Source organism: Raphanus sativus, chromosome 4 (genome assembly GCF_000801105.2).
Source record: "Raphanus sativus cultivar WK10039 chromosome 4, ASM80110v3, whole genome shotgun sequence".
Taxonomy (NCBI): domain Eukaryota; kingdom Viridiplantae; phylum Streptophyta; class Magnoliopsida; order Brassicales; family Brassicaceae; genus Raphanus; species Raphanus sativus.
This window is the reverse complement of record NC_079514.1, coordinates 16,810,615-16,836,434: the sequence shown is the minus strand read 5'-3', so window position 1 is coordinate 16,836,434 and position 25,820 is coordinate 16,810,615. Positions and strand designations below refer to the sequence as shown.

The 25,820-nt window shown below is 31.4% G+C and overlaps 4 protein-coding genes and 1 pseudogene across 5 annotated transcripts; 4 read left to right on the top strand and 1 right to left on the bottom strand.

The window, feature by feature from the left end:
- Positions 1 to 853: 853 nt before the first annotated feature.
- On the top strand, positions 854 to 2,277 carry LOC108837243 (uncharacterized; annotated as a pseudogene).
- A 2,212-nt stretch (positions 2,278 to 4,489) lies between these two features.
- LOC108849624 (probable LRR receptor-like serine/threonine-protein kinase At5g45780) lies at positions 4,490 to 7,525 on the top strand. Of its 2 annotated transcripts, XM_018623206.2 has the most exons (11): positions 4,503 to 4,757; positions 4,833 to 4,965; positions 5,038 to 5,109; positions 5,201 to 5,344; positions 5,416 to 5,487; positions 5,592 to 5,651; positions 5,727 to 5,803; positions 5,884 to 6,033; positions 6,118 to 6,456; positions 6,535 to 6,926; positions 7,005 to 7,525. In XM_018623206.2, the coding sequence occupies exons 1-11, from the start codon at positions 4,655 to 4,657 to the stop codon at positions 7,311 to 7,313; spliced, it is 1,851 nt and encodes a 616-aa protein (XP_018478708.2). In that variant the 5' UTR covers positions 4,503 to 4,654; the 3' UTR covers positions 7,314 to 7,525. The 2 variants fall into 2 exon arrangements, with proteins under 2 accessions (XP_056863138.1, XP_018478708.2); XM_057007158.1 differs by having other exon boundaries at positions 4,490 to 4,757; positions 6,535 to 7,525.
- Positions 7,526 to 9,842: 2,317 nt separating this feature from the next.
- Positions 9,843 to 11,219, bottom strand: LOC108852606 (disease resistance protein RPV1). Its single transcript, XM_018626109.2, has 3 exons — positions 10,717 to 11,219; positions 10,576 to 10,648; positions 9,843 to 10,384 (listed from the first exon to the last, which is right to left on the bottom strand). Exons 1-3 carry the CDS (start codon positions 11,166 to 11,168, stop codon positions 9,968 to 9,970), a joined length of 942 nt encoding a protein of 313 aa, XP_018481611.2. The 5' UTR covers positions 11,169 to 11,219; the 3' UTR covers positions 9,843 to 9,967.
- A 4,923-nt stretch (positions 11,220 to 16,142) lies between these two features.
- On the top strand, positions 16,143 to 17,598 carry LOC108849325 (60S ribosomal protein L11-1). The gene is made up of 5 exons (XM_018622870.2): positions 16,143 to 16,290; positions 16,405 to 16,512; positions 16,619 to 16,661; positions 16,745 to 16,940; positions 17,256 to 17,598. The coding sequence occupies exons 1-5, from the start codon at positions 16,288 to 16,290 to the stop codon at positions 17,452 to 17,454; spliced, it is 549 nt and encodes a 182-aa protein (XP_018478372.2). The 5' UTR covers positions 16,143 to 16,287; the 3' UTR covers positions 17,455 to 17,598.
- A 2,094-nt stretch (positions 17,599 to 19,692) lies between these two features.
- On the top strand, positions 19,693 to 20,643 carry LOC108836619 (uncharacterized). The gene is made up of 2 exons (XM_018609753.2): positions 19,693 to 19,809; positions 20,263 to 20,643. Exons 1-2 carry the CDS (start codon positions 19,758 to 19,760, stop codon positions 20,553 to 20,555), a joined length of 345 nt encoding a protein of 114 aa, XP_018465255.1. The 5' UTR covers positions 19,693 to 19,757; the 3' UTR covers positions 20,556 to 20,643.
- The last annotated feature ends 5,177 nt before the right edge of the window (positions 20,644 to 25,820 follow it).

Sequence of the window (25,820 nt, the reverse complement as noted above, 5' to 3'; positions counted from 1 at the left end):
TGAATAATATGCGTTGCATATAATGTATTTATTTTTGAAACACATTGTATATAAACTAAACTAAATTTATATATGATTAAAAAGTTAATAAACAAATATATCTTTGTTTTTAGTTATTAAAAATAAACCTAAATTATTTTTAATTGTGTTTGTTTAGTATTAAAACTAATCCCTAATCAATTTAGAGTTGTTATAGTGTATGTTTAGTATAAATAATATTAAAATTTCTACAAAATTAAGCCAAATAATACACAATATAGTTATTGTTGTTGATATGTTATGAATGAAAATTAACCTTTATAAAAATGAATAAATTTTATTATTTTAAAATATATAATAATTTTTTTATAATATTTATTTTTGTTTCTATTTTATTATTGCAAATGAATAATAGATCGCAAAACACACGTTCTACTGGAAGCAGAGGCCGTGCTCGTGCTGGATTATTAACTCGTAGTATTAGTTCAAGAAGTAGCCATGGAAGATCATCAAATCTTGGAGAAAGAACAAGCGGTCCAATAAATAATGTAAGTTATTTTATTGATCACATGTTCATTCTGCCAGAGAAGCAAATCGATATTCTCCATACATGACTAGAAGATCATCTTCAGATTCTCGTAGTTCATCATCAACACGACATGATCATAGGAGAAGAGCCAATTTTGAGGCTCAGATTGATGGGAGATTTCAGTAGATGGAGGAATCTTTGCCTATCGAGCCAATGAATAAATTTTGGTGGGAAGCAAACAAGTAGTGTTGATGAACTATGAAGATATTTGTGATGGGTTTATGAAATTAAGAAGCAATGAGAATAAAATCTGGCACTTGGAGAGGTTATCCAGAATTGATAGATATGGAAATCCTTGTGAGCTTATTAATCTACGAGTGGCAAGCAGCACAAGTGGAAGTAGTCATGTAAGATCGGATGGTTCGGCCTATGGTTCTCGTGGATATTTTGGTGGTGAATCAGGTGGTGGAGGGTCTGTGGGAGGAGGTTCTACTGGTGGAGGATATGTTGGAGATCATGGATTTTCCTTAGGTGACATCAATGAAGATGATGGTGATGGCATATGAAACATTTTGCCTAGTCAAGCTTCAAGAAGATTTAACTCTCAAACTTCTCATAACTTTAGAAGCTTCGACTCTGGGTCACTTGACATGAACCCTCATAATAGATTTCCGGAATCAAGTTCTGAAAATTTCCAGAATTGTTTTAACTTTTTAATAAGAGTCGGGGTAATGATGGACAAAATTAATGTTGTTGGTGAATTAATAAAATATATCTTATTTATGTATAATTATTGTTGAATATATTTTTTTCTTCAATTTCTAACACTACTTTGTACATGAATTATCAGGACTCGAATTGCTGAGTTACGTTCAAACGGACTCGAAAATTTTGATGATAAAGAGATTGCAGAGTTATCTTACTAGAAGAAGAAGAGGCCATAAACACATTTATATCTCCTAAGTTGCAATATTATTCAAGATATTTTTGTAAGCAACCTACGAGTTTGGACCAGGAAAAAGGATTGCTTATTATACAAGGTTACATTTACGGTACTGATATTTTATGTCAAACACTTATTAGGATGTGTCTGGAGAATTTCACACGGTTATGTGGAATACTGCATGAGAATTATGGGTTAGAAGCCTCAAGCAGCATAGGTCTTGATGAGAGTGTTTATATATTTTTAATCCTTTGTGCACAAAATGATACTCAACGTGATATTGTACTAAGGTTTGGATGTTCACAAGAGACTATTTGTTAAGAGTTTGATGATGTTATTCAAGCAATGGAGTGAATGAATGCAGATTATGTCTGGCCACGAACAATCCACGAACTTACAGCCATCTCCAACCTTTTCAGAGGCATGCAAAATACGGAACTGACTCTCATGGATTTGTTGGTTCTTTTGAGGGAACGCATATACCAGTTATGGTCTCATCATGCCGGGAAGGTCTCTAATTTATAAATAAGAAAGGAATTGCTAGCCTTAATGTTTTGCCATATGTGATTATAACATGCCTTTTCCATATTTTTATGTTGGAATGGCGGGATCTGCACATGATATACCAGTGTTGGCGACCACAATACGAGGCGATCCAATGTTTCTTGTACCTCCGGAAAATAAATACTATCTTGTTGATTCTAGATATGCTAATAGGTGCAGATATTTAGCTCCATATTAGAAAGAATTTGGAGATATAAAGATATCGGAGATGATTGGAAATGACTGTAGCTTTATATTTTTGGTTGTAAAATTGTATCTATAGATTTATTTGATGTAGCTTTTATTGTTGTAGCTTTCTAAAGCATTAATTATTTGCTCTGTAAATAAAGTTCTCTACAACCATTTTTTAATTTTCTAGAGATTTTGTTGCAATAGGTTTTCTAATGAAAGGAAAGCTTGATTGGTTGACATATATGGCTCTGAATTAAATTTTGACTTTCTAGAGCATTCACAGCCACAACCAATCACTCCTATCATCTCCAAAAATTCAATAATAGTCAACCACCTAAAACCAGGAAAGAATAAATGTATAATAGGTGTTATACATTACTATCTTCTGTTATCGAACTGACATTTGAAATTTGAAAAAAAAAATGGAGGGTTCTTAATGAATTTCCTAGATATGATATCAACACATAAAGAAGAGTAACATTCACTATGATGGGTTTGCATAATTTTTCTCGTCATAATTTTAAGAATTCTGATTTTGACAATATTGATATCGAGAATGATGGTGAGTAAGCACAAAATATTGAGAAAGAAGAGTATGACCAAAGTAATACTTTGAGAGGCGAAGAAGAATAGAAGCTGGAACGTATATGCAAATAGTTTATGATCAAATTGCTGAACAAATGTGGGATGCAAATCAACATATATCTCGACATCGTCATTAAATTTATTGTGATTTTAATATATATACATATATATTTTAAAAATTACTTTTATTTATATATATATTGTAATAGGTTTAAAATTATTTTATATATTATAGTTTAATGTAATATACATTTTGTTATATTGTTTATAAGTTAATAAATATTCGAATTTTATTATTATTCATTTACTCTCTTTTACTCTTATTTACTGTAATTTACTATCAATCACATATTTCTCTTTCGTTTTCTTTTACTCTCATTTACTCTAATTTCCACATTTTTTCCTCCTAATTTTCCACTTTTATTTACTCTCAGTTATTCTAAGACATACCAATCACACCTTAAAAGCATCTTCAATGGTACACAAAACTCACTCTATTTCCACTCTATAATAAAGTTGAGTTTTCTCCAATGGTTCACTCTATAATAGAATTACTCTATAATATAGTAAATTATATAGTAAAAACATTAATTACATCATTAATTATAATTATTAAGCATACTATAATTATTATTAATTAAAAAATTAATTATAGTTATTAAGCATGTGATAGATAACCAAAATTACATAAAACTATAAAACATAACAAATAAACAAAATAACACAAACTAAGTAGAACATGTCAAATCATCAAAATCACTTTATAAATAATAGTATAAATTAAGCATATGATAAATAACCAAAATTATATAAACTATAAAAACATAAAAAATAAACAAAATAACCTAAAACTATGGAAAACTATATAACAAAACAACATAACAAATCACCAAAATCATTTTATTAATAATAGTATATAGATCACACCTTAACGCTATATATGATAGTAAAAAGTAAAATACAGTAAAACCTCTATAAATTAATAATGTTGGGACTTTGAAATTTTATTAATTTATAGAGATATTAATTTACAAAAGTTTCTTTATTTAGATTTTTTTATTTTTCTATTTTTATTTATAAAAAAAGAAAATATTTTATTTTACCACATGTACACTATTTAAATTTTAGAAATTTGACTTCCATATTGTTCTAATATCATATTTTGTGTAGATTTTTATATTTCATAGAATTGTTAAGTGGTTTTTGGTATAATTTTAACTATATAATATTTAGCTCGTACTTATATAAAAATTATATATAGATAGATTATTAATTTATGATTTTAAAGGGACTATATATTTACATAGAAATTTTTAAAATATTATTATCTTATTATTTTATCGATTTATGTTATATTTAACACCGATCTAACTTGAGACCCACAAAATTTATTAATTTATAGAGATTATTAATTTATAAATTAATTTATAGAGGTTCTATTGTAAGTAATGTTTTCGAAAAGTGCGAATGTACCAATTCTTCTCATAGGTTTGATCACAGAGGATCCACTCTCACTCACACTGTGTCAGAGAGACTCGAGATTCAGACAGAGAAGAAAAGAAAGTCGTAAGACAAGGGAACACTCCTTTGACAATCTCGAGGATATCTCGCTTCCATAACTAAATCTCTCAATCACATTTTAATTTGTCTTCTTCTTCAACTCGAATCGAACTCATAACTCAGAAACCCAACCGGGCCACCAAATAATTTAATGAATTAAATGTATTTAAAAATGTTAGCTTCATTGGTTTTAATGGCGTTATTGATTTGCCCTAGACAATGGGGCAATAACCCAGCAGACAAATAATTGCGGCAAAACGATAAAAACATTTTGAACAAAAGAAAAGAAAGATAGAGAACTTGTTATCTCTCTCTCTCTTCCAATGGAGAATGTGATCATAAAGTTCATGTTTTTAGGATTCTGGGTTTATGATTCTGTTTATGCCATGGATAGTCTCTTATCTCCAAAGGGTGTTAACTATGAAGGTAATGCTTTTTTCTTTGTCAGGAAAAAATCAATAGTGAAAAAAGGTTTTAACTTTTTTTTGTTTCTACTTGTAGTCGCTGCGTTGATGTCAGTGAAGAACAAGATGAAAGATGAGAAAGAGGTTTTGTCTGGTTGGGATATAAACTCTGTTGATCCTTGTACTTGGAACATGGTTGGTTGCTCTGCTGAAGGTTTTGTCGTTTCTCTGTAAGTATCATCTCACACCAAACCAAATGTCTCTTCTTCTCCTTCTTCTTCTTATTGAGTCTCTTTATACAGAGAGATGGCTAGTAAAGGATTATCAGGGACAATATCAACAAATATTGGAGAGTTTACTCATCTTCATACATTGTGAGTAAACATTATACATTCAATCTTTGAAGATCAAGAATGTGACTATTGTAATCCAATGGCTTATTATAACTTGGTTAATGTTTTTTAGGTTACTGCAGAATAACCAGTTAACCGGTCCAATACCTTCAGAGTTAGGCCAACTCTCTGAGCTTAAGACTCTTGATCTCTCTGGGAACCGGTTTAGTGGAAAAATCCCAGCTTCTTTAGGGTTCCTAACTCACCTAAACTACTTGTGAGTTTTGAAACAGTGATTCTTAATTTAGTTACTCTTGTGGGTTTGTTAATATTTTACAAGTCTTATAGGCGGCTCAGCAGAAACCTTTTATCAGGGCGAATCCCTCAGCTTGTTGCTGGCCTCTCAGGTCTTTCTTTCTTGTATGTCTTTCTCTACCTAACATTTACACTTTTTTTTTATTTGCTATTTTAAATAATGTTTCTTTGAGACTAATTAATGTTCCCTACGTAAAAAACTTGAATAGGGATCTATCTTTCAACAATCTAAGTGGACCAACACCGCGTATATTAGCAAAAGACTATAGGTAAGATATGCCGTTAAAACGCACATTATATAAGTTGATTTGAAAAGCTTCTTGATGAATTTGTACTCGTTGTAGGATTGTAGGAAATGCATTCCTTTGTGGTTCAGCTTCCTTAGAGCTTTGCTCAGATGCTGCTACACCTGTGAGGAATGGTATGTTGTCTTGAAACATAAGCTCTTTCAGTATGAAAACATGTGAATAGTTTTTAACTTTTGTGGTAATTGATATGCAGCATCAGGGTTGTCTGAAAAGGACAATAGCAAACATCACAGCTTAGTACTCTCTTTTGCATTTGGCATTATTGTCGCCTTCATCGTCTCTCTAATGTTTCTCTTCTTCTGGGTGCTTTGGCACCGATCACGTCTCTCAAGAAGATCATATGGTAAGTTCTCTCCAAAACTATCTTTGCGTCTGTCAATGTTAAGACTTTGCTAAAAAAATCTTCTACCTCTTATGGATGTTTCAGTGCAACAAGACTATGAATTTGAGATAGGACATCTGAAAAGGTTTAGTTTCCGCGAGATACAATCCGCGACAAGCAACTTCAGTCCAAAGAACATTCTAGGACAAGGAGGATTCGGGATGGTTTACAAAGGCTACCTCCCAAATGGAACTGTTGTAGCGGTTAAAAGGTTGAAAGATCCGAACTATACAGGAGAAGTTCAGTTCCAAACCGAAGTTGAGATGATCGGTTTAGCTGTTCATCGTAATCTTCTACGTCTCTTTGGTTTCTGCATGACCACAGAAGAGAGAATGCTCGTGTATCCCTATATGCCTAATGGAAGTGTCGCTGATCGCTTGAGAGGTTACAATTATTAACATTTCTCATTATGTTTCTATATTAATAATGAGAAAACGTTACTCATATGACCATTTTATTCAGATAGTTATAGAGATAAGCCGTCTCTGGATTGGAACAGAAGGATATGCATTGCACTTGGTGCAGCTCGAGGACTTGTTTACTTACACGAGCAATGTAATCCGAAGATTATTCATAGAGACGTTAAAGCTGCAAATATACTACTTGATGAGAGCTTTGAAGCCATAGTTGGTGACTTTGGTTTAGCAAAGCTTTTAGACCAGAGAGATTCACATGTCACTACAGCGGTGAGAGGAACTATTGGTCACATTGCTCCTGAGTACCTTTCCACGGGACAGTCTTCAGAGAAGACCGATGTTTTCGGATTCGGGATACTGATTCTTGAACTGGTAACGGGTCATAAGATGATTGATCCAGTCAATGGTCAGATTCGAAAAGGAATGATATTGAGTTGGGTAAGTCAAAAAGATTTGAGTCCTTCTATTACATTCTTTGACTTGCATATGGCATTGAATCAAAGTGTTTTGGATCAGGTAAGGACATTGAAAGCTGAGAAGAGATATGCAGAGATGGTGGACAGAGATTTGAAGGGACAGTTTGATGATTTGGTGTTGGAGGAAGTTGTGGAGTTGGCTTTGCTATGTACACTGCCAAATCCGAGTTTAAGGCCGAGGATGTCTGAAGTTTTGAAGGTTTTAGAAGGTTTAGTAGAACAATATGGTTATGAGCAGACACAAAGTGGGTATGAAGCTAGAGGTCCAAGTGTTTCTAGGAATTATAGTAATGGTCATGAAGAGAATTCGTTTATAATTGAAGCTATTGAGCTATCTGGACCTCGATGAGACTTAAAAGAATTGACTATAGCAAAATAAGAAGAAGGGTAATTCATTGGGTTTTCCTAGTTTTGTTGTCATTATCCTTATCTGTAAATTAATTTTGCTTTTATTTGCAACTTTTTTTAATTATTTTGGTATTTTTGTCTAAATTGTTACAGCTAGGAGAACTTTGTTATCTAAACATGGTTTGCATGAGATAATTTGTAGATCTAACATCATCTCTAACTTATCTTATATCTGTTTCTATTGTAGCATTTGAGTAAATTTTATCTTTATTATAAAATTCTTTTTAGAAGAAAAAAATGACAAAAACATTTTTTATATATTCTATTATCCAAACAAAAGATGGTTTGTAAAATCATATCGAAACATAACAACCAACAAAAACATATTACAAAAAACGATCTAACAGTTCTAGCCAACAATTGTGTTTTGAGTATGAGGATTATAAGATATTTTGAAGGATTGAAGTTTCTTTTTGAGCGATGCACACTCATTCAGCTCTGTTAAAAAAGCTTGGCCACACCTGAGTTTTCTCAATCATCGTAATCATTTCTCTGTAGTCTAATTAAAAATGCTGACAGATCTTGTGTCGTAACATATTTTTCATTGTCTAAGTAAACGTTTCTGAATGCAAAAATAGCATACTTCTTTTTTTGCAACCATGAACTAATTCTTTTTGTCGTGTTTTTCTGATCTATATACACTCACTGTATTGTAATATATCAGTCGAAGAGCCATCCACCATATATATATTCTGTAAGCATATGATTGTTGCAACTATTAGTTGTGATGGTTGAACTTCTATAGTGAATGCTGCACATTTATAGTTTGCATACCATATCATACTTGGCTTTTTCTTTCCGCATGTCTAATCAGGAATCTTGTTGATTTCTCTAAATAAATAATCATTCCTAATTTTGCAGAAAACCAAACTGTCCACATATAAAGGATATGTATCATTTTCCATATTTTATGTTGTTTTTTTTGCTATAAGAGAGAGTCTAGATTTGTGTAAGCATTTGAAACCGGAAAAAAATAATCGGGTTAGAAGGCATATTCAACAATGCTTATATTTGTAAAATTGATAAACATTCAAATATCACATAAAATAGATTTATCAGGTTTCTACAAAATTATCATATTGCATATGATGATATGTTATGTTTTTTTTGTGATAACCATGTTATGTTTTTCTGTGATAACCAAATGTCATGTTGTAATCTACATATAAAATATTATCATCGTAGACTTATTCAAAAACGAAACTAGAAGGTAATCAAGTAAATTGCATACTCCATGATGTAGAAATTCATATCCGTCATTATCTATGCATCGAATATTTTAAGTTTATTTTAGTGTTCGAGTCTTATTTCAAATTATGTGTTTATCTACGTATGCAGATATAACTTTTTATGAACATTTATTAGTTTATATATTATTTATTCAAAAAGCAACATACTAAATTATTATTTATACTTTCATAAATATTAAATAAAATATCAAATTTTTATATATGATAAAAACAAATTTCAGTAGAATATATATATATATATGTTTATTATTGTGTTAAAGTTTTAAAACACTCACATACTAAAAAATATTTTAGAAAATATCTTTATACAAATGAGTTTCATCGATTAATAGTTCATTGTAAATTGTTTTGTTGCACATGCGAAAATAATCATTATCATATTATAAATATTATTATTAAAAAACATGTGATAGCTCGAATGTGAAAAAAAATTTGCAAATAAAATTACTAAAGTTTAAATTTTACTTAATTATGTTTATACATATTTTATTTAATTTTAATTTTCTTCTTTTTTTTTAATTTTAAAATATGTTTTTTTTTTAATTTTGTGGCGTATATATATAATAATCATTAACTTATTTAATAAATTCTTTTATTTATTATTAACTAAGGGTATAAATGATATTAATTGATCTAACTTTTAATGTGAGAATTCAAATCTGAAAAATCATTGTAAAAATACTAATATAGATAGATTGATTGTTTTATATCTTAATTTTTTAACTTTTATAATATTTTTTTAAAATTTTAGATAACAACACAATATACGGATTATCTTATTTTTCAAAAATGATTTATTTTTATAATTTTATTATATTAACTTATGATCAATCATCTAATAACACGTGACTCTAATATTATTATCATGAATTTTTAATTATAAAATAAATTATATTAAAAGTTTATTAATGATATAAACGATATTAACCATCGTATTAAGAACTCATAAAAGGAAAATACTTCATATTATTATATTATTATTATTATTATTATTATTATTATTATTATTAATATGAAATTTGTTTTTAATTATAAAATAAATTATATATAGATTCATTAAGGATATAAGCAATATTAACCATTGTATAAAGAACTCAAAAAAAGAAAATATTTAGCAAATAATAGTATAGATAGATCATTCAATGTTTTGGATTAAATACTTAGAATTCTTATGTTATTTTGGAAGAATCATCAAAAAGTCAACCCAAGTCTCAACTATGAATCATAAGCAGATCTTAATTGTTGCACATGATAATAAGAAGATAATCTTTTGAGACCAAACGCATTGAGTGTTCCAGTTCAGCTACTAAAGAGAGTTAAACTACGCATAAAACATGAAAAATAACTAGCTAGCTCTTTTGAAAAACAAAGTGCAAAGCAAACCAAGAGCAAACATGATTGGCCAAACCGAGAACTTAATGGGGGAATCATCCACACGTGTGATGAATGAGTAGTTGACCACTGTGAGAACTGTTTGGCACAAGGCGCAGACCAACCCAACAATATCTGGAAAGCTACCAAATCTGTTTGATCTTTGAGTTGGATAGTGAAACCAAGGAATGGGCAAACTCCACCTCCACACAACTCTCTCAACTCGGGCTTTATGAAAGAGATCTACGAGGCAAAGTAGACAAGATAAAAATGACATTGACATTGCAGCCAACGCATACAAAGGTTTACGAGAAGAAGAGATCTGGTCGAAGACACAGGAAGGTATTTCCAACATGAGGTTGGTGATGACTAGAAACCATTCAATTATGACCTGTAGGAGAACAAGACAAGAGCTTAATACGGTTCTCACATCTGTGAAAAGAGTTAAATGATCTAAAGTAATACTCAAGAGTCATACATCAAGCCTATTCACTCAATCTCAAATATTTTGACATGGATTCAAATCATTATTGCCAACAATTGTGAGCTCAAAACCTTAAAAACTTCATATTAAAAAAAAACCTTTTTTCTTGACACTCTTAGAAGTTTGTTCTCGATCTCAAGAGTTATTTCATTCACCAACATCTCCTCATCCCTGGCAAAAGAAGGATATCTATTAAAGCTTATAACGCATTTTAGTGGAAGTATGAATTGGAGATATACCTCAAGTGAGAAGTAGACCATCCGGGGAGATTAATGGCTTCTATAAAACCATCTTTCCATTCTTTAAGCTTCTCTGCTGTATCCCGTCGCTTCGCAAAGGCTTCTCCAAAGCTTCCTGTCTGATTTTCAATGTCCACAGGATCAACATGGTAAAGGACAGGTATCACAATCTGACCGAACCTCTTTTTGCATTTCAAGATAGCTACAACTTCATCTAAACAAAATTTCGAATCCCCAAAGTTTTCCGAGAACACAATCACTGAAACTCTTGATACTTCGATTGCTTTTAACGACTCTTCATATCTCTCTTCGTATGGTAGTTCGTCGTATAAGTAGGTATTGATCCTTTTTCTACGTAGACAGCCGCATAGATGGCTAACAAAATTGTCACGAGTGTCTTTGCTCCTGAAACTTAAGAACACATCATGTTTCATTTTAGGAACTGAATTCATCACTAAAATTTTCTTCTCCTCCAACCACCACTTTTTTCTTTATCATTTATCTTTTCACGGACCAACGACCCGTTTTTCGTCTTTTTAAATTAAACTGTAGGAAGGTGACAGATTGATAGGCTATACAGGTTTTAACTGCACGACCCGGAGAAGTCAACAAAATATAATAAATTAATGAATTGAATAAAATAATTTGACCCGAAAAGGTCGGGGGTAGCCGGAAGAGATCGATTAGTTTCGATATAACCATGTGGATACCCAGAAAAACAGTCAAAATTTGTACTTATTTTGTTGTTTTTCTCTAGGGAAAATTCACATATGCAGTGGCAGAAACCAAACCATCCCGTTGAATCTGAATTTAGTGTATTCAAGATGAAATCACGAATTCATGGTCGGTTCTCTTACATGCATCATCACCACATTCATTCCAACAAAAATATGACATGACTTTAAAACATAGTAACATGATTTTAACCCAACATGTAAACTTTTCTTATAAAGAAATTATTATTTGTCACGAATTTTTGAATATGATAATAACTAATAAGTTTTGTAAATTTATACTTTTTGTAAGGATTTTAAATATGGTAATTATAAATTATCCTTTTACCATTACTTAAAAGTTACAAATTCTACTTTTCAAAAAAAAAAAGTTACAAATTCTGTATGCATGTTTATTTTTGCCAAGAGTTTTGAAATATATTAATAACTAATAAATTATATCACCATTGAAATTAATTGTAAGTGTGCATTAACAATAAAAAAACTAATACTAATCAATTTTTTTTTTGCTGATTATTAAATGTTTAAATTTTTATTAGCATTTTGTTAGATTAGTTAACAAATTTTGTTTTACCAGTTTCAAATTTTAAAGTTATTAAATTTATACATTTAAATATTTGACATATTTAAATTAGAGGATAAGAAACATATTTATAATAATAATCACTAAATATAAATATATTATAAATAAAAATAATCTTTATATAAAATATAATTATAATTCTTTTAAATTAAAATAAAATAAAAACTAAATCAAATGAAACAAAATTACAGAAAATAGTTAACATTTTATCATTTTCCAAACCAATGAAACTAAAATATAAACTAATACTCCCTCTGTTTCATAATAAGTGTCACTCTAAGTTCATTTTCTTGTTACACAAAGAGTGTCACTTTATAATTCCAATGTAAATTATACTAACTTTCAGTTGAAAATTAATTGCAAACTGCATTGATTTTATAAATAATTTTATTTATCTAAAATACTATTGGTCAAAGAGATATAATTAATTACAACTTACATATATTTCAATAACTTTCTTAATCTGTTTGAGAAATGTCACAACGACACTCTTTAAAAAACGGATGGAGTAATATTATTTGAAGTTATTAGTTCTGCGCTAACTATTAGAAAAATTGAAATAAATAAACAGAGAAAATGGTCGTTGTTATTAGATGCGAACAGCTGAACCGATATAACTGGGCATTTTATAACACCACCTTCTTTTTTGATTAACTTATAAGACCACCTACGTTTTCATTATTATCTTCGTAATTTGATTTATTTGAATATTAAGGTAAAGTACTGTTTGGTTCGCACTAATAAAGTTGATGATGAATTTATGAATTCAATTCCTAAACATGTCCCTATATATTAACAGAGAAACATTTAAAAAATTATAACTTGTAATTTGTAATAACTAAAAAAATATTTTGCTAAGTTATCACATAATTAGAATGCTAATTCTATTTACATGTCTGCTTGAGAATTAATTCAAAATTAAATTGCTAGTAAATTTTATACTATATAGCATGTCTATTATAAACCATTCATTTATCAAATTGAAATTTATTATCTATTATTTCTTTAAATAAAACCTACGAAATTACCTAATGTGATTAAAATATATATAATGCAATTAATGATTTTAAATAATAAAAATTTGTTAACAATCTGTATACTTTCTATCTTTTTTCTAAATTATTTATTATTAAAATAAATAACAAAATTACATTATTCATTTAATAAAAATCTATATAATAAGATACAATGATTATAAAACCATATGAATGAAAAAAATATTTTATAGGTGTCTATGTTAATATATATATATATACTTATTTATTTATTTATTTCATATGATTTAAATTAAATTATACATCATATGAAAATACATACTTATATTTTGATATTGCATTGAACATATATTTAATATTTTAATTTTTAAAAACTCATTGTTTTTTAAATGATTATAAATTATAGAAACCACTAAACATTCCACGTTAAAAAAATCCGTTGGTGTAAAATTTTATTATACAAATATGCAAATAATCATAAAATCATGTGAGTGAAAACCTCATTTAATAAATATCAGTATTAAAGTATACTATATATATTTATGTTAATATCATTTAAATTTAATTATATATCATATATGATAGATAAGATTGATTGTTTTGATTTATTTACCTAAAATAATTGTGAATAAACAAAAGTAGTCATTTGATTTATATGTGCATACCAATTTATTACACAATAGTAACTGATTTCTTAGTTATTTATATATAATTAATATTTTATCATTTTATAATATGCAGAAAAACATAAAACAGGTAATAGATATAAAATATTTATTTTGCACATGCACGAATCTTAACCTAATTATGTATCTTTTCAATAATTTTAAATCTTAAACGTTTTCTAAATCTCATGCCAAAACAAAAAAAACGAAATGAGAATAAACTCCAAAATTCAATATTTATATCGGGCAATAACCAAAATAAAAAAAAAACGACACAAAAAAAGAAAAATATTGAAGATAGATTGACACGTGAATGTAAACTTCTCACAACCATAATTAACATTTAGATTTCTAAATTATGGTATAAAACCGAGCTGGCATAGTTTCATTGTTACCAAATAGTAGGCCTAAGATTATTCGGCCTAAACATTAGATTCTTATGCGATAAGTGATTTTTTTATCTAAAATATTTTTTAAAATGCGATCTGCTCATTATTAAACAAATTATGAAATTAAAAAAAAGTTAAAAAAATTGGTACCACATGCTCTTTGTGTAATCAAGGGCCAAAGACAGTATGTCATATGTTGTTTCATTGTTCGACAACGAAGGAGGTTTGGGAGACATCTCATTTTCTGGTTCCTCCGGTGGGATGGTATACTAACTAAGTCTTCCTTAATTCGCATTATCTCATCTCATGTACTCAAATCCAGAACATTGGGACCTTAGTTAGTATGGCTTTTCCCTGGTTGCTATGGCAAATATAAAAATCACGGAACAAGTTCTGCTTTGAGAAAGTTGGACCTCTAGCTACTGACATCATAGCGAAAGCAATGGATGAGGCAGTGGTTTGGTTGAATCTCCAATGTCTCATTCCGGGAAGTTCAACCAGTCCTCTGTCTGATCCGAGAGGTTCTCCAGTGTGGACAAAACATCCTTCATCCTTTATGAAGTGCGGTATATGATCATCTTGTTGTCATATTTCGTTAATTGGGGGAGCTGCATGGATATTACGAAGCTTCATGGGATGCAAGAGGAACTTGTAGATGTCAATAGTCTTCCGTGACTAACTAGGCGACGAAGTCACTGATGCTGGATATATTAGTTGTTACTACATAAGACATGTAAAGTGGTGGGTTACCATGTGGATGCAAGATATGCTGAGATGGAGAAGGATAAACTTAAGGGTTTATGTCTTGACGTGGCCGTTGAATTAGTTGATGCAGTGTGTGTCAGAAAGTGAATGAGGAGGCATACAAAGTGGTGGAGACCATGTGGATGCAATATTCTAAGCTTGTGTGAGATAAACTTGAGGAGCAAGTTTATACCGTGGAGAAAAAGGCAAGAGATAAATTTGGATAGAAAGTTTATGCCTTGAAGAATAAATATAATTCCAAGAAAAAAAAAATATACTTATTAATATGGAAGTTGTACATATATCCATGGTTCCCTTGATAAGGGGTTTGAGAACGTGGAGATCACTATAAAAGAGCTATGGAGTTGTGTATATTCCATAAGACACTGGGCGATTATTATAGAGGAAGAATGAAAATTCCTTAAGGTGTTTTTGGATCGTGCTGAAGCATACAATGATGTAGAAACAAGTTTAGGTAGATCATGAATCTTTCAGTAGTAGCTGTTAAGGTGTTAGCAAGCTGTGTAAATCTAATAAGTTTTGTAATAGATTGTTTATGCGATTTCTAAAAAAATCATTACATATTTGCTTGTATCTATTTTGTCTTTGTAGATTATTTTCTGTATTACGGTGTCATCTTTGCACTTAAACTTCGGTGGGAAATCCCTTTGTCATAGTAGAAGCAGTGGCATTATCTCAAGTATGCAAATGGACGTTTTGGCAGAATCATGGATCATGGTCGATCTGAAGCAGAAGAAGTGATGTTTACATTTTCGTCAGATAGGGCAGCAGAGGCACTTGGAAACCCTCTTGTTTATCCGACCTTGTGTCAGTCTTGTAATGACATTTTAAGAGCCATTAACTCACTGGCAAGAAGCCCTCTCCAATTGGTATCTGAATCCAGCAGTAACTCTGCAGCTTGGGAAATCGCTTACATTGTTACAAGGAACCACCGTCCGTCATCAATCGTATGTGGCAAGGAATGGTTCAAGATGGCTGTATTCGCTCTTGTCTAAGGAAAGTGTCATCTCATTCTTGACCTTCTCCACAAATCAATGATAATGCTTCCAGAGTTATATCTCTTCTATGGTATTTTCTTTGATGCGTACTGCCTTTCAGCTTTTATGTTTCGTTGTTGTTTCAAGTCATTGATTTGCGATACATTATTTGAGTTTCCGAAATGACAAAAAAAAGAAAAGAAAAGAAAGCTATATACAGTACCATGTATAACCCCATTGGGCTTTGAGTACAATAGTTTTAAAAAGGTGTGTTTATAACTAAGAAGGCCATAAACGCGTAAGATTATGTTATGTCTATGGGCTTTGTAAATTCGGCCCATTCTAGTGGAGAGAAACCCTAGTTTCATCCCATATAACTCATTTCACTTCCCACTCGACGCAGCTTTCGTTTCCGCAACTCTCTTTACTTCTTCTCTTCTACCTCGACTCTGATCCCTTTACAATGGTATATTCCCCCCTCCTTATGGATTCGACCAGTTGGACCATTTCAATGATGTTGGTTTTTCGTTAATGGGATTCGTTAGTCTAACCTCTTCTCTCTCTTTATCTATGATTGTAGGCGTCGGAGAAGAAGCTGTTGAACCCCATGAGGGACATTAAGGTCCAGAAACTTGTTCTCAACATCTCTGTGGGTGAGAGTGGTGATCGTCTCACTCGTGCCTCCAAGGTCCGTTTGTTATTCCTCGTTAAAAATCGTTACTTTACGATTATCCTAAGACATGTTTTTTTTAGGACAGTGTGTTTCTGAATCGTTGTGTTTGGGTCTTTATTAGGTTTTGGAACAGCTCAGTGGACAAACCCCTGTTTTCTCCAAGGGTATGTTAATGTGTTTGTATATTAAAGTTTAGTTTTCATTTTTATTATTCGGTAATCACCTTTAATTTATTTTTGTGTAACAGCGAGATACACTGTGAGGTCATTTGGGATCAGGCGTAACGAAAAGATTGCGTGCTATGTCACTGTGAGAGGTGACAAGGCTATGCAGCTTCTTGAGAGTGGTTTGAAAGTTAAGGAGTATGAGCTTCTTAGAAGGAACTTTAGTGACACTGGTTGCTTTGGGTTCGGTATCCAAGAGCACATTGATCTTGGTATCAAGTAAGTCTTATTTTTTGTTATTTTTGAATTGCATTGATGCATTTATTTAGATACATATTCTGGTTTGCATTTAGGTGGGCTTCTGTGTAGAGATTTTTCAGTAGCATGTAATAATTTAAGATGTTAGGGTTGTGGAATTGATTAGAGATGGACACTTTTCTTTTGTATATTGTTTGGGTTTGGATTTGATAATATATAAAGTTTACTGTTTTTTGAAATGTTTAGATTTGGCTTTTATTAAGACTCACTGTTTTAATTGTGGAAGGGGAGATACTTGTTTTGTGATTCTCATCTCTTTTTTTCTTGTGTATATAGGTATGATCCATCTACTGGTATCTACGGAATGGACTTCTATGTTGTTCTCGAACGTCCAGGATACCGTGTGGCTCGTCGCCGTAGGTGTAAGGCTCGTGTTGGTATCCAACACAGAGTGACCAAGGATGATGCAATGAAATGGTTCCAAGTCAAGTATGAAGGAGTTATCCTCAACAAGTCTCAGAACATCACTGGCTAAACCAAACTTCAATCTTTATTGATTTTTGTTTATTTTAGTTTTATTTCAAGTTTCAATCTTTACGACTTTCTGGATGTTAAAGAATTTTTTGTTGTACTAAAACCTTTGTTGACATCAGCATGGTATAATCTAAATTTCCCAGAACGTTGACAGTGTTTTTACCTTTTCAAATTTACTGTCATCATTTACTATAAATCGACGCAGTTTGCTAGACTGTAATCTCGCATCTGCTAACATGCTAATCTCCAGATTCTCAACAGCAAGAAACAATATGGTTTGTTTTTTGGTTTAACTAAAAATCATGTGTTTTTAAATTTCTTTGTTGCTCCACATCTATCACAACAAATGTATCATTACATTCTTTTTGCTTTTAATTTTTTTTTACAGCTTTACACCCAAATATAAGTTGCCAATAAGAAGTGCTTCATCTTCAGGAGGCATCGCAATGCTTTGAGTACATCTACTATCATTATTGTATTTTGACTATTTTCAGTTCAACAAGAATTGAAAAGTCATGATTTACCATTAAAAGAGTTCTTTTACCAAAGTCGTATAAAATAGTTGAATTATTAACACTGCATTTATTTATTCTCCATAAATTTACTTAATTGTTTTCATATTTTTTTTCGACAGATAAACTTAAATTTGAGATACTTCAATATGATTTTTATTCAGTCACCAATTATCTTCGAGAGAGTCAAATGTGGGCGCTTTCAAGAATACCATCAAATATAGATAGTTTTCCTACCAGTTTTTTTTTCACAGATATGGAATATCTCTTTTGGAGAACCATTCCGAAGATGAGTCTCATGATACATTTAGAAAGGGAAGAATAAAAGTGTTTGGATATGGATCCACAGATACGCTCAAAATAGTAGAAACATAATCAACACTTTGAGTTTAGGCACAAGAATTGAGCTCAAAGAGAACAGTCCAACAAATAGAGGTAATGATCCTTCCGATAATTCGAGGAAAATGGTGTTTATACATGGTTCGTGGAATGACAAAGCTTTTTATTCAGGGCAAGAGTGATTTAGCACTCTACGGGGATTTGATGCACTGATGGGGGCAAGGAATGTTAGGGAAAGCCTATCACCTTTTCATTATGAGGTGAAAGCAATAATTTGGACAATTGAATGTATGAAGAATTTACATCAGTTCTAGGTCACGTTTGCAACGGATTATTTTCAATTGGTGAAGATGTTTACGAAACCAGAAGAATGGCCACCGTTTACAAGTTATTTGGAAGATATCAAGACTTTGAAAAGCAGTTTCCTCAATTCAGAGATCATTCATGTACCTCGGACAGAGAATACAAAAATAGACAGTCTAGTAAGATGTGTCAGACAACAACTGTCTTTTGTTATTCACATGGATGCAAAGTTACCAGATTGGTTCACAAAATCAATATGAATCTGTATTTTGTTGACAAGAAAAACAATAATGATAGTGTTCTAGATGAATTTCTTGCAAACAAATAAATCATGTGTTAGATAGACATCAAATCAACAATTAAAATATAATAAGATTTATTATTATAGTAATAAAATGATATCTTACTAAAAACATTCTTAATACTAGAAAAAAAAATCTGAGCTTTGAAAGGATACAAATTATATTTTGATACGTTTTAAAATCTTTTATAATAAATTGTTATAATAGACATCATATCTTCACATAAAATGATAAATTACTAAAAACATTCTTCATACTAGGAAAAAAATCTGAGCTTTGAAAGGATACAAATAATATTTTGATACGTTTTAAAATCATTTATAATAGACATCATATCTTCACATGTTGTGTGTTTTATGCTTAAATTTATATTTTAAAATTATAATATCTTGAATGTATTTAGTTATTTAGATTGCTTTAAATTTTATTAATATTGAGATTTTAAAAATTCTTACTATTGCAGATGATATTAAACAAATATTAATGAATACATATAAATATATTAAATAATTTGATATGTTTAAAACAATATTATGAGAATCCTCTAATTAATGTGAAATTAATATAAGTTTTTCAAATAAACAACAGTAAAAATTAGTATTTTGAGACATGTAATGGCTATCTCACCGATATTAACACTTTCTCAAATTAATGGATTCTAACAATAATAAGGGGATTGGATACCTAATTAGTATTTCACTATTGTGGATTCTCTTACTTTTAAAATTGGTTTCTTGCTGTATATAAACCCTATACCTCCTTATATATACTCAATATCACACCTGAGCAGCCACAGGCTCACTTCATACTTAACATAATTTCCGAAATTCTCAGATAAAGACCCAACAATGGCTTGCAAACTCCTTTGCCTCTTCATCCTCGTGACTTTCGTTTCTCAAGGTATTTATATATATTTCATGTATTCATTTATAGATCAAATATATCATAAAAAAATCCTAGTTGCACTTTTTGGAAGATATCATTTATAGATTCCTATATCCCCATAAGTCGACATGTTATATACGATCAAACTTCGTATAACAAAATAATGATGAACCCATTTAATGAAAGCATCTCCACTCCTACTCCATAATTTATTCCAAAATGGAGTATGAATAGAAAATAAAAATTTATTTCATTAATAATTTTTTATTTCTTGTTCATACTCTATTTTCCACTATCAAATGAGGATGTAGATGCCCTTATAAGATCATTCTAACAAAATACTAGTTTACATGTTATGTTCATATATCAAATCAAATTAGGACTTAAAAAATTAACATTTTTCTTATATGATTTTTGCTCTAAATAAAAGAAAATGATAATAATATATATCCTTTGAAAATTTGGAAGGATATGGGTGTGACCGTAGCAATCTAACTCTAGAACAATCAAAGACCGGCAACTTGTATAAGGACATAACAGAGTGGGAAGTGAGATTGACGAACCCATGTCCAAGCGATTTCAAGAACGTAAAGTTGTCCTGCACCGGTTTCCAATCAGTCATACCCATTGATAAATCGGTGTTGTCGAAATCTGGTAACGACTGTCTCCTCCAGTCTGTCGAGTATAAATCAGACTACGTCTTCAGATATGTGTGGGCCACTAGCTTCAACTTTAAGATCCTCGACGCTACAAGTGCTTGATAGTGTGTGTTTACCCTAATGTTTTCTGCTTAATGCAATACTAGATCTGATTGCGTTTTCAACTTTATTAAAAAAATAAATTATATAAAAGCATGTACTGGAGTTAGTTATTAAAATAGTTATATTATACAGTGCACCCTATCAGACGGATTTTAATTCATAAGTAAAAGATAATTAATAGACCTAAATAATTGGTTCATACATAAATAAAGAAAATAATTAAAAGGTTGGTTATTTTATTTTCTAAACACTCAGATCATAAACGTTAGTTGCTAAAAAGAAAGGTAACTGATAGATACATGTGGATATCCCTTTATTATTAAGAAAGATGTATTTTATTTTAAATCTTACAAAAAAGTTGAGTCCAAAAGTATGTTTTTATTTTAATAAGGGAGATTGGTGGTTTATGTTTAGTTTTAATTTTTAAGCAGACGAACACTGATGATATATAATCCAATACCATTCGCATTAATGATTGCGAATTTGAGATAAATAAAAGATAAAAACAAAACAATAAAGATAAACCATTAAAATTAAAGAGAAGTTTATCTCTTTTAAAATTGTCTTGACTCACTGGTATCGTCCTGTGTTCGAGTCCTCTTGGTCACCTGAACTTTCTTAAATGTTAAGAATACGCGGAGTATTGTGGATTTTATGAAATTAGTTTTGGATTTAAAAAACTTTTGGAATATCTACGGTTATAAAAAGAAAAGATTAACCGGTAGCTGAAAACCTTCCATTTAGTCTAGCCAAATGTTGACAAAAAAATAGAACCAAAGTTAAGTTTAGTCTAGCCAATGTTGACAAAAAACGGAAGCTGAAAACCTTATACAGAAAACAACAGTTAAGTTTTTTTTATTTGTAGTTAAACAGCACCAAAGTTAAAAATAGAACCAAATCATCAAAATCTATCTTTTATGTCTCTCCCTTTTTAGATAATAGAGATGCAAATTTGACGACATATTTGTTGCTGAATGAAAGTCCACATCAGTAGTTTACCAAATAATTAACTAATATATAATAAGTTAAAATCAAATTTACTGTCAATTAATTTTAAGTTGAAACCTTATGAAAACCCTAAGTTTTATATAGTATCAGTGCTCACTACAAGAAAACAACACTTTGGCGAGGAAAATTAACGAGGAAATATGATCTTCGTAATTTTACGACGAGTTTACGAGGAATTTACAAAGAGAGAACAAAACGTCGTTATTTTCTCGTAAAGTAACGAAGAAAACATTTCGTCGTAAAACCATCGTAATATTACGTGGTTTTAACGAGGAAATACACTTTCCTCGTAAACACCACGTAAACCTTGCATCATCTTTACGAGGAAATGAGAAAATACACTTTCCTCGTAAAATCCACGTAAATTCGCGTCTTCTTTACGAGGAAATATTTACGTGAACTTAACGAGGAATTTTAAAACACGTTTTTTTTGGCTACCTAACTATTCCTCGCAAATTCATCGCAAAACTTCAACTACCAGATTCGAAAATTTTCTATAAATATGGAAGTTTCAACATCATTTTAAACACACCAACAAAAACAAAAAAAAAGTGAAAAGAAAAAAATATCAGGCTCCGGGAATGTCTACGAGTTGCGGAGCTGGATGTATATGCATAGAGATGCTAACGGGAGAGTGACGAAAGAATACATTGCGGGACTGGAGACATTTATGCATCAAGCAGATTCCACACCGCTCGCCCTAGAAAGCGGTAAGATGTTCTGTCCATGTCGAAAATGCAACAATTCGAAATTGACAAATCGTGAAAATGTTTGGAAGCATTTAATAAATAGAGGTTTCACGCCAAATTACTATATCTGGTTTCAGCATGGAGAAGGTTATAATAATTATGATCAGAATGAAGCTAGTAGTAGTAATAGCAATTTTCAGGAAGAACCGGTTGCTCATCATTTGCATAATGAACATAGTTACCATCAGGAGGAGCAGATGGTAGATTTTGATAGGGTTCATGATATGGTAACTGATGCATTTGTAGCTCATGATGAAGATGAAGAACCTAATATAGATGCAAAAAAGTTTTATGAAATGTTAAATGCGGCGAATCAACCACTTTACAGTGGTTGTAGAGAAGGTCTCTCTAAATTGTCGTTGGCTGCTAGAATGATGAATATTAAAACTGATCACAATCTACCTGAAAGTTGCATGAATGAATGGGCAAACTTGTTTAAAGAGTATTTGCCGGAAGACAATGTGTCTGCTGATTCTTATTATGAGATTCAGAAACTGGTTTATAGTCTTGGGTTGCCTTCGGAGATGATAGATGTTTGCATCGACAACTGCATGATCTACTGGGAAAATGATGAGAAGTTAGAAGAATGTCGATTCTGCAAGAAGCCACGATTCAAGCCGCAATGACGGGGACGTAATAGGGTACCGTACCAAAGGATGTGGTACCTACCAATTACAGACAGATTGAAAAGATTGTACCAATCAGAGCAGACTGCCGGAAAGATGAGATGGCATGCCGAGCATACTCAGACGGATGGTGAGATGACACATCCATCAGATGCAAGAGTCTGGAAACATTTTAACAAAGTATATCCGGAATTCGCTAGCAATATCCGGAATGTGTATCTCGGATTATGCATGGGTTTCTCGAGTCCATGGGTTTTGTAGTTTTCTTATTCAAAGTTTTGATCTTTAGGGTCAAGAATTTGTGTCCTAAAAACAGATCCACATATACCAGTTCATGTCCATATCCACAATCAAATTTAACAGTTACTCTGATGTCCACATCCACAAACAAATAAGTTTTTGCAATGTGTCTGTTTCATAACCAGATGTTTCCTCTAAATTTGAGTCTCGCACAAGGGGAAGGACCTGGCTTTCTTAGACCTGAAGATGGCCATGGAAGAGGAAACATGTAAGTTAATTTCTTAGCTTGTGTTACTCTATGAGCCCGTGTGGTCGATCTTGTTATTGTGCTTCAACTGTTTTCTATTACAGCTTATGAAATCAATTCTTGTGTAAATTGTTTGCGTTTTCATCAATTATTATATGTTTTTTGTTGTTGTAAGGTTTTCTATTGGGAGCCAGTTCAACAGCCAGCTCCATCGGCGTCACATCAGCCTACATCAATTTGTCCTAGAGTTCGAGAATACCAGAGAGGTAAAGCTTTAACTTTAGTAGATTCTTTTCTTTGTTTGTATTATAAGATTACCAAGAATCTGATTATGAGTATGTTTAAGCTCCGATAACAACACTGGTATTGAAACTTGTGTTGACTAATAATGTTTAGGTGCTGGTAAAACTACAACATGTACCAAGTATGCTTATTACCATCAGAAGAAACACTACGAACCAGCTCAGTATGTGTGGATACTTTCAAGGATGGTGCTATTGATCAGCTGAGACAGAATGCTACCAAGGCTAGGAATGCGTCTTATCTTAGTAGTTGTCTTATCTTAGTATCAACTTTCAGGGATGAATGTGTCTTATCTTAGTATCAGCTTTCTTCTTGCATGTTTGTTAGACTTTTGGTGCTTTGTTTGCAAGATAATAGTAGTTTAGGTGCTGGAATGCGTATATAAATTGATGGAATTTCCTTTGTGACTATCAAGTCAGAGTACAACCATAAAATTCATGAAAGTTTTTGATTTAGGTTCGATGTTTTGGTTTAAAATTTTGGTTGCAGAAACCAAATAATTGTGTTGATCACCGGCCGTAATCTTGACCACAAATAACCGTCCACATATTACCATCCACATGGACATATCTACATGAATATTAAGCATGCTTGTCCACAAATATCCATCCACACACACTTAATACGTAGCCTTGTTTAAATTTGAGTTTCAACACCATTTACGTGTACACAATTCCTCCATCCATATTTCCTTAGTAAGCAAAACTCTTCTCCACTCTATGTCTCCATTTCTTCGGTCCATGTTTTCTCCATCCACATTTTTATGTCCACAAAATAATTATTTAACAAATTATAATTTTGTAAAATATCAATATATATATATATATATGGATGTCAAAACAAAGAGAAAAAAGTATACATTTTTATTTTGTATGTTATATATGTTACTATGTATTAGATAAGAAAATAATGAAGTAAAAAATAGGATGGGATAACTTCAAAAAAAATTACAATAACGTGAACCGTCGGATTGACCTTCTGATTTACGATTTTGTGGCCCTAAAAAATTACAAACACGTTTCCTCTTTATATTTTGGTCCCCACAAGGTCCAATAAAAGAATAATAAAAACTAACTCAGCTCTTTCATCGCTTAACCAAGAGAAAGGGATAAAAGTGTCAAAATACAAGGGGGGGAGAAGGACAAAGTGCCTGGCCAGCGGGAAGTGCCTAAATGTGATAAAAAAAAAGAAAATTGTGTCCCTTGAAGTAATCAACTCATTATATATTTATATGGACCAGCATATTTCTCTAAGGATTTTAAGAAGCATTGTAGTGATGACACATGCCTACATAAAATGTTGTAATACTTCTCTTTTAATATATAGGGGATTCTTTGATCATACTCCCATTGAATCGTGGAAACTCAATCTTCGTCAACCTCGTCATACCAGTGTAGTTGAGATGATGACCATAAGGATTGTATCAATTCATCTCAGTCTGATTATCTCCCACACCTTGTGGTCCATCATGACAATAAACATCTCCGCTTGTACATACGTTCAATAGATTTGGATTACACATTCGTTTGAAAGCTCCAATCAGCTCCCGTACACTTTCATCCAACTGCGATGATCTCTCGTTTTGAATCGCAATCGCTTTCTTGATCGCCTTAAATCTACTTGCAATCGCTGCTTCAGAGTCACGTGTCCACTGTTCCCTAAGCCAACGCTTGTAATCGTCTCTCCGCCATCACTTCTGATCAGTCTGTAACCGATTCCGAGGATAGTAAGCTCTGATCACAAGTTTGATTCGTTATGAATCATGCGACTTGATGACTCGTGTGACTCGACGACTCGCGATGATCGAATCAACGTTACTAAAACGTGGAGTCGTAGCTCAATATGTATAAAATTACAGATTAATAAGAATCTTCTCCAACAACAAACTTTTAGTACCAAAGAGAATTATGTTCATAGATTAAGATGATACAACTTTTCTGAATGAATCTCTATACGCTTCTCTTATATATACTTAAAAATGAACTCGAAAGTAAAAATGTCAGAATTGATGACTTTTGGACACATTTTCTTCAACGTCCGTTATAACGACTTCCTAACAATTTCTTTCTCCCATTCTTCAATAACCTCGTGT

Excerpts from the sequence above, each read along its gene's own strand:
- LOC108849624 (XM_057007158.1), top strand. The coding sequence starts at position 4,655 with ATGGAGAATGTGATCATAAAGTTCATGTTTTTAGGATTCTGGGTTTAT. Across the intron at positions 4,758-4,832 it reads AAAGGGTGTTAACTATGAAG|TCGCTGCGTTGATGTCAGTG; the intron begins GTAATGCTTTTT and ends TTCTACTTGTAG. Across the intron at positions 5,345-5,415 it reads CTAACTCACCTAAACTACTT|GCGGCTCAGCAGAAACCTTT; the intron begins GTGAGTTTTGAA and ends CAAGTCTTATAG.
- LOC108852606 (XM_018626109.2), bottom strand. The coding sequence starts at position 11,168 with ATGAATTCAGTTCCTAAAATGAAACATGATGTGTTCTTAAGTTTCAGG. Across the intron at positions 10,649-10,716 it reads TGGTCTACTTCTCACTTGAG|GGATGAGGAGATGTTGGTGA; the intron begins GTATATCTCCAA and ends TTCTTTTGCCAG. Across the intron at positions 10,385-10,575 it reads TAAGAGTGTCAAGAAAAAAG|GTCATAATTGAATGGTTTCT; the intron begins GTTTTTTTTTAA and ends GTTCTCCTACAG.
- LOC108849325 (XM_018622870.2), top strand. Across the intron at positions 16,513-16,618 it reads GTCTCACTCGTGCCTCCAAG|GTTTTGGAACAGCTCAGTGG; the intron begins GTCCGTTTGTTA and ends GGTCTTTATTAG. Across the intron at positions 16,662-16,744 it reads AACCCCTGTTTTCTCCAAGG|CGAGATACACTGTGAGGTCA; the intron begins GTATGTTAATGT and ends TTTGTGTAACAG.
- LOC108836619 (XM_018609753.2), top strand. The coding sequence starts at position 19,758 with ATGGCTTGCAAACTCCTTTGCCTCTTCATCCTCGTGACTTTCGTTTCT. Across the intron at positions 19,810-20,262 it reads CGTGACTTTCGTTTCTCAAG|GATATGGGTGTGACCGTAGC; the intron begins GTATTTATATAT and ends AAAATTTGGAAG.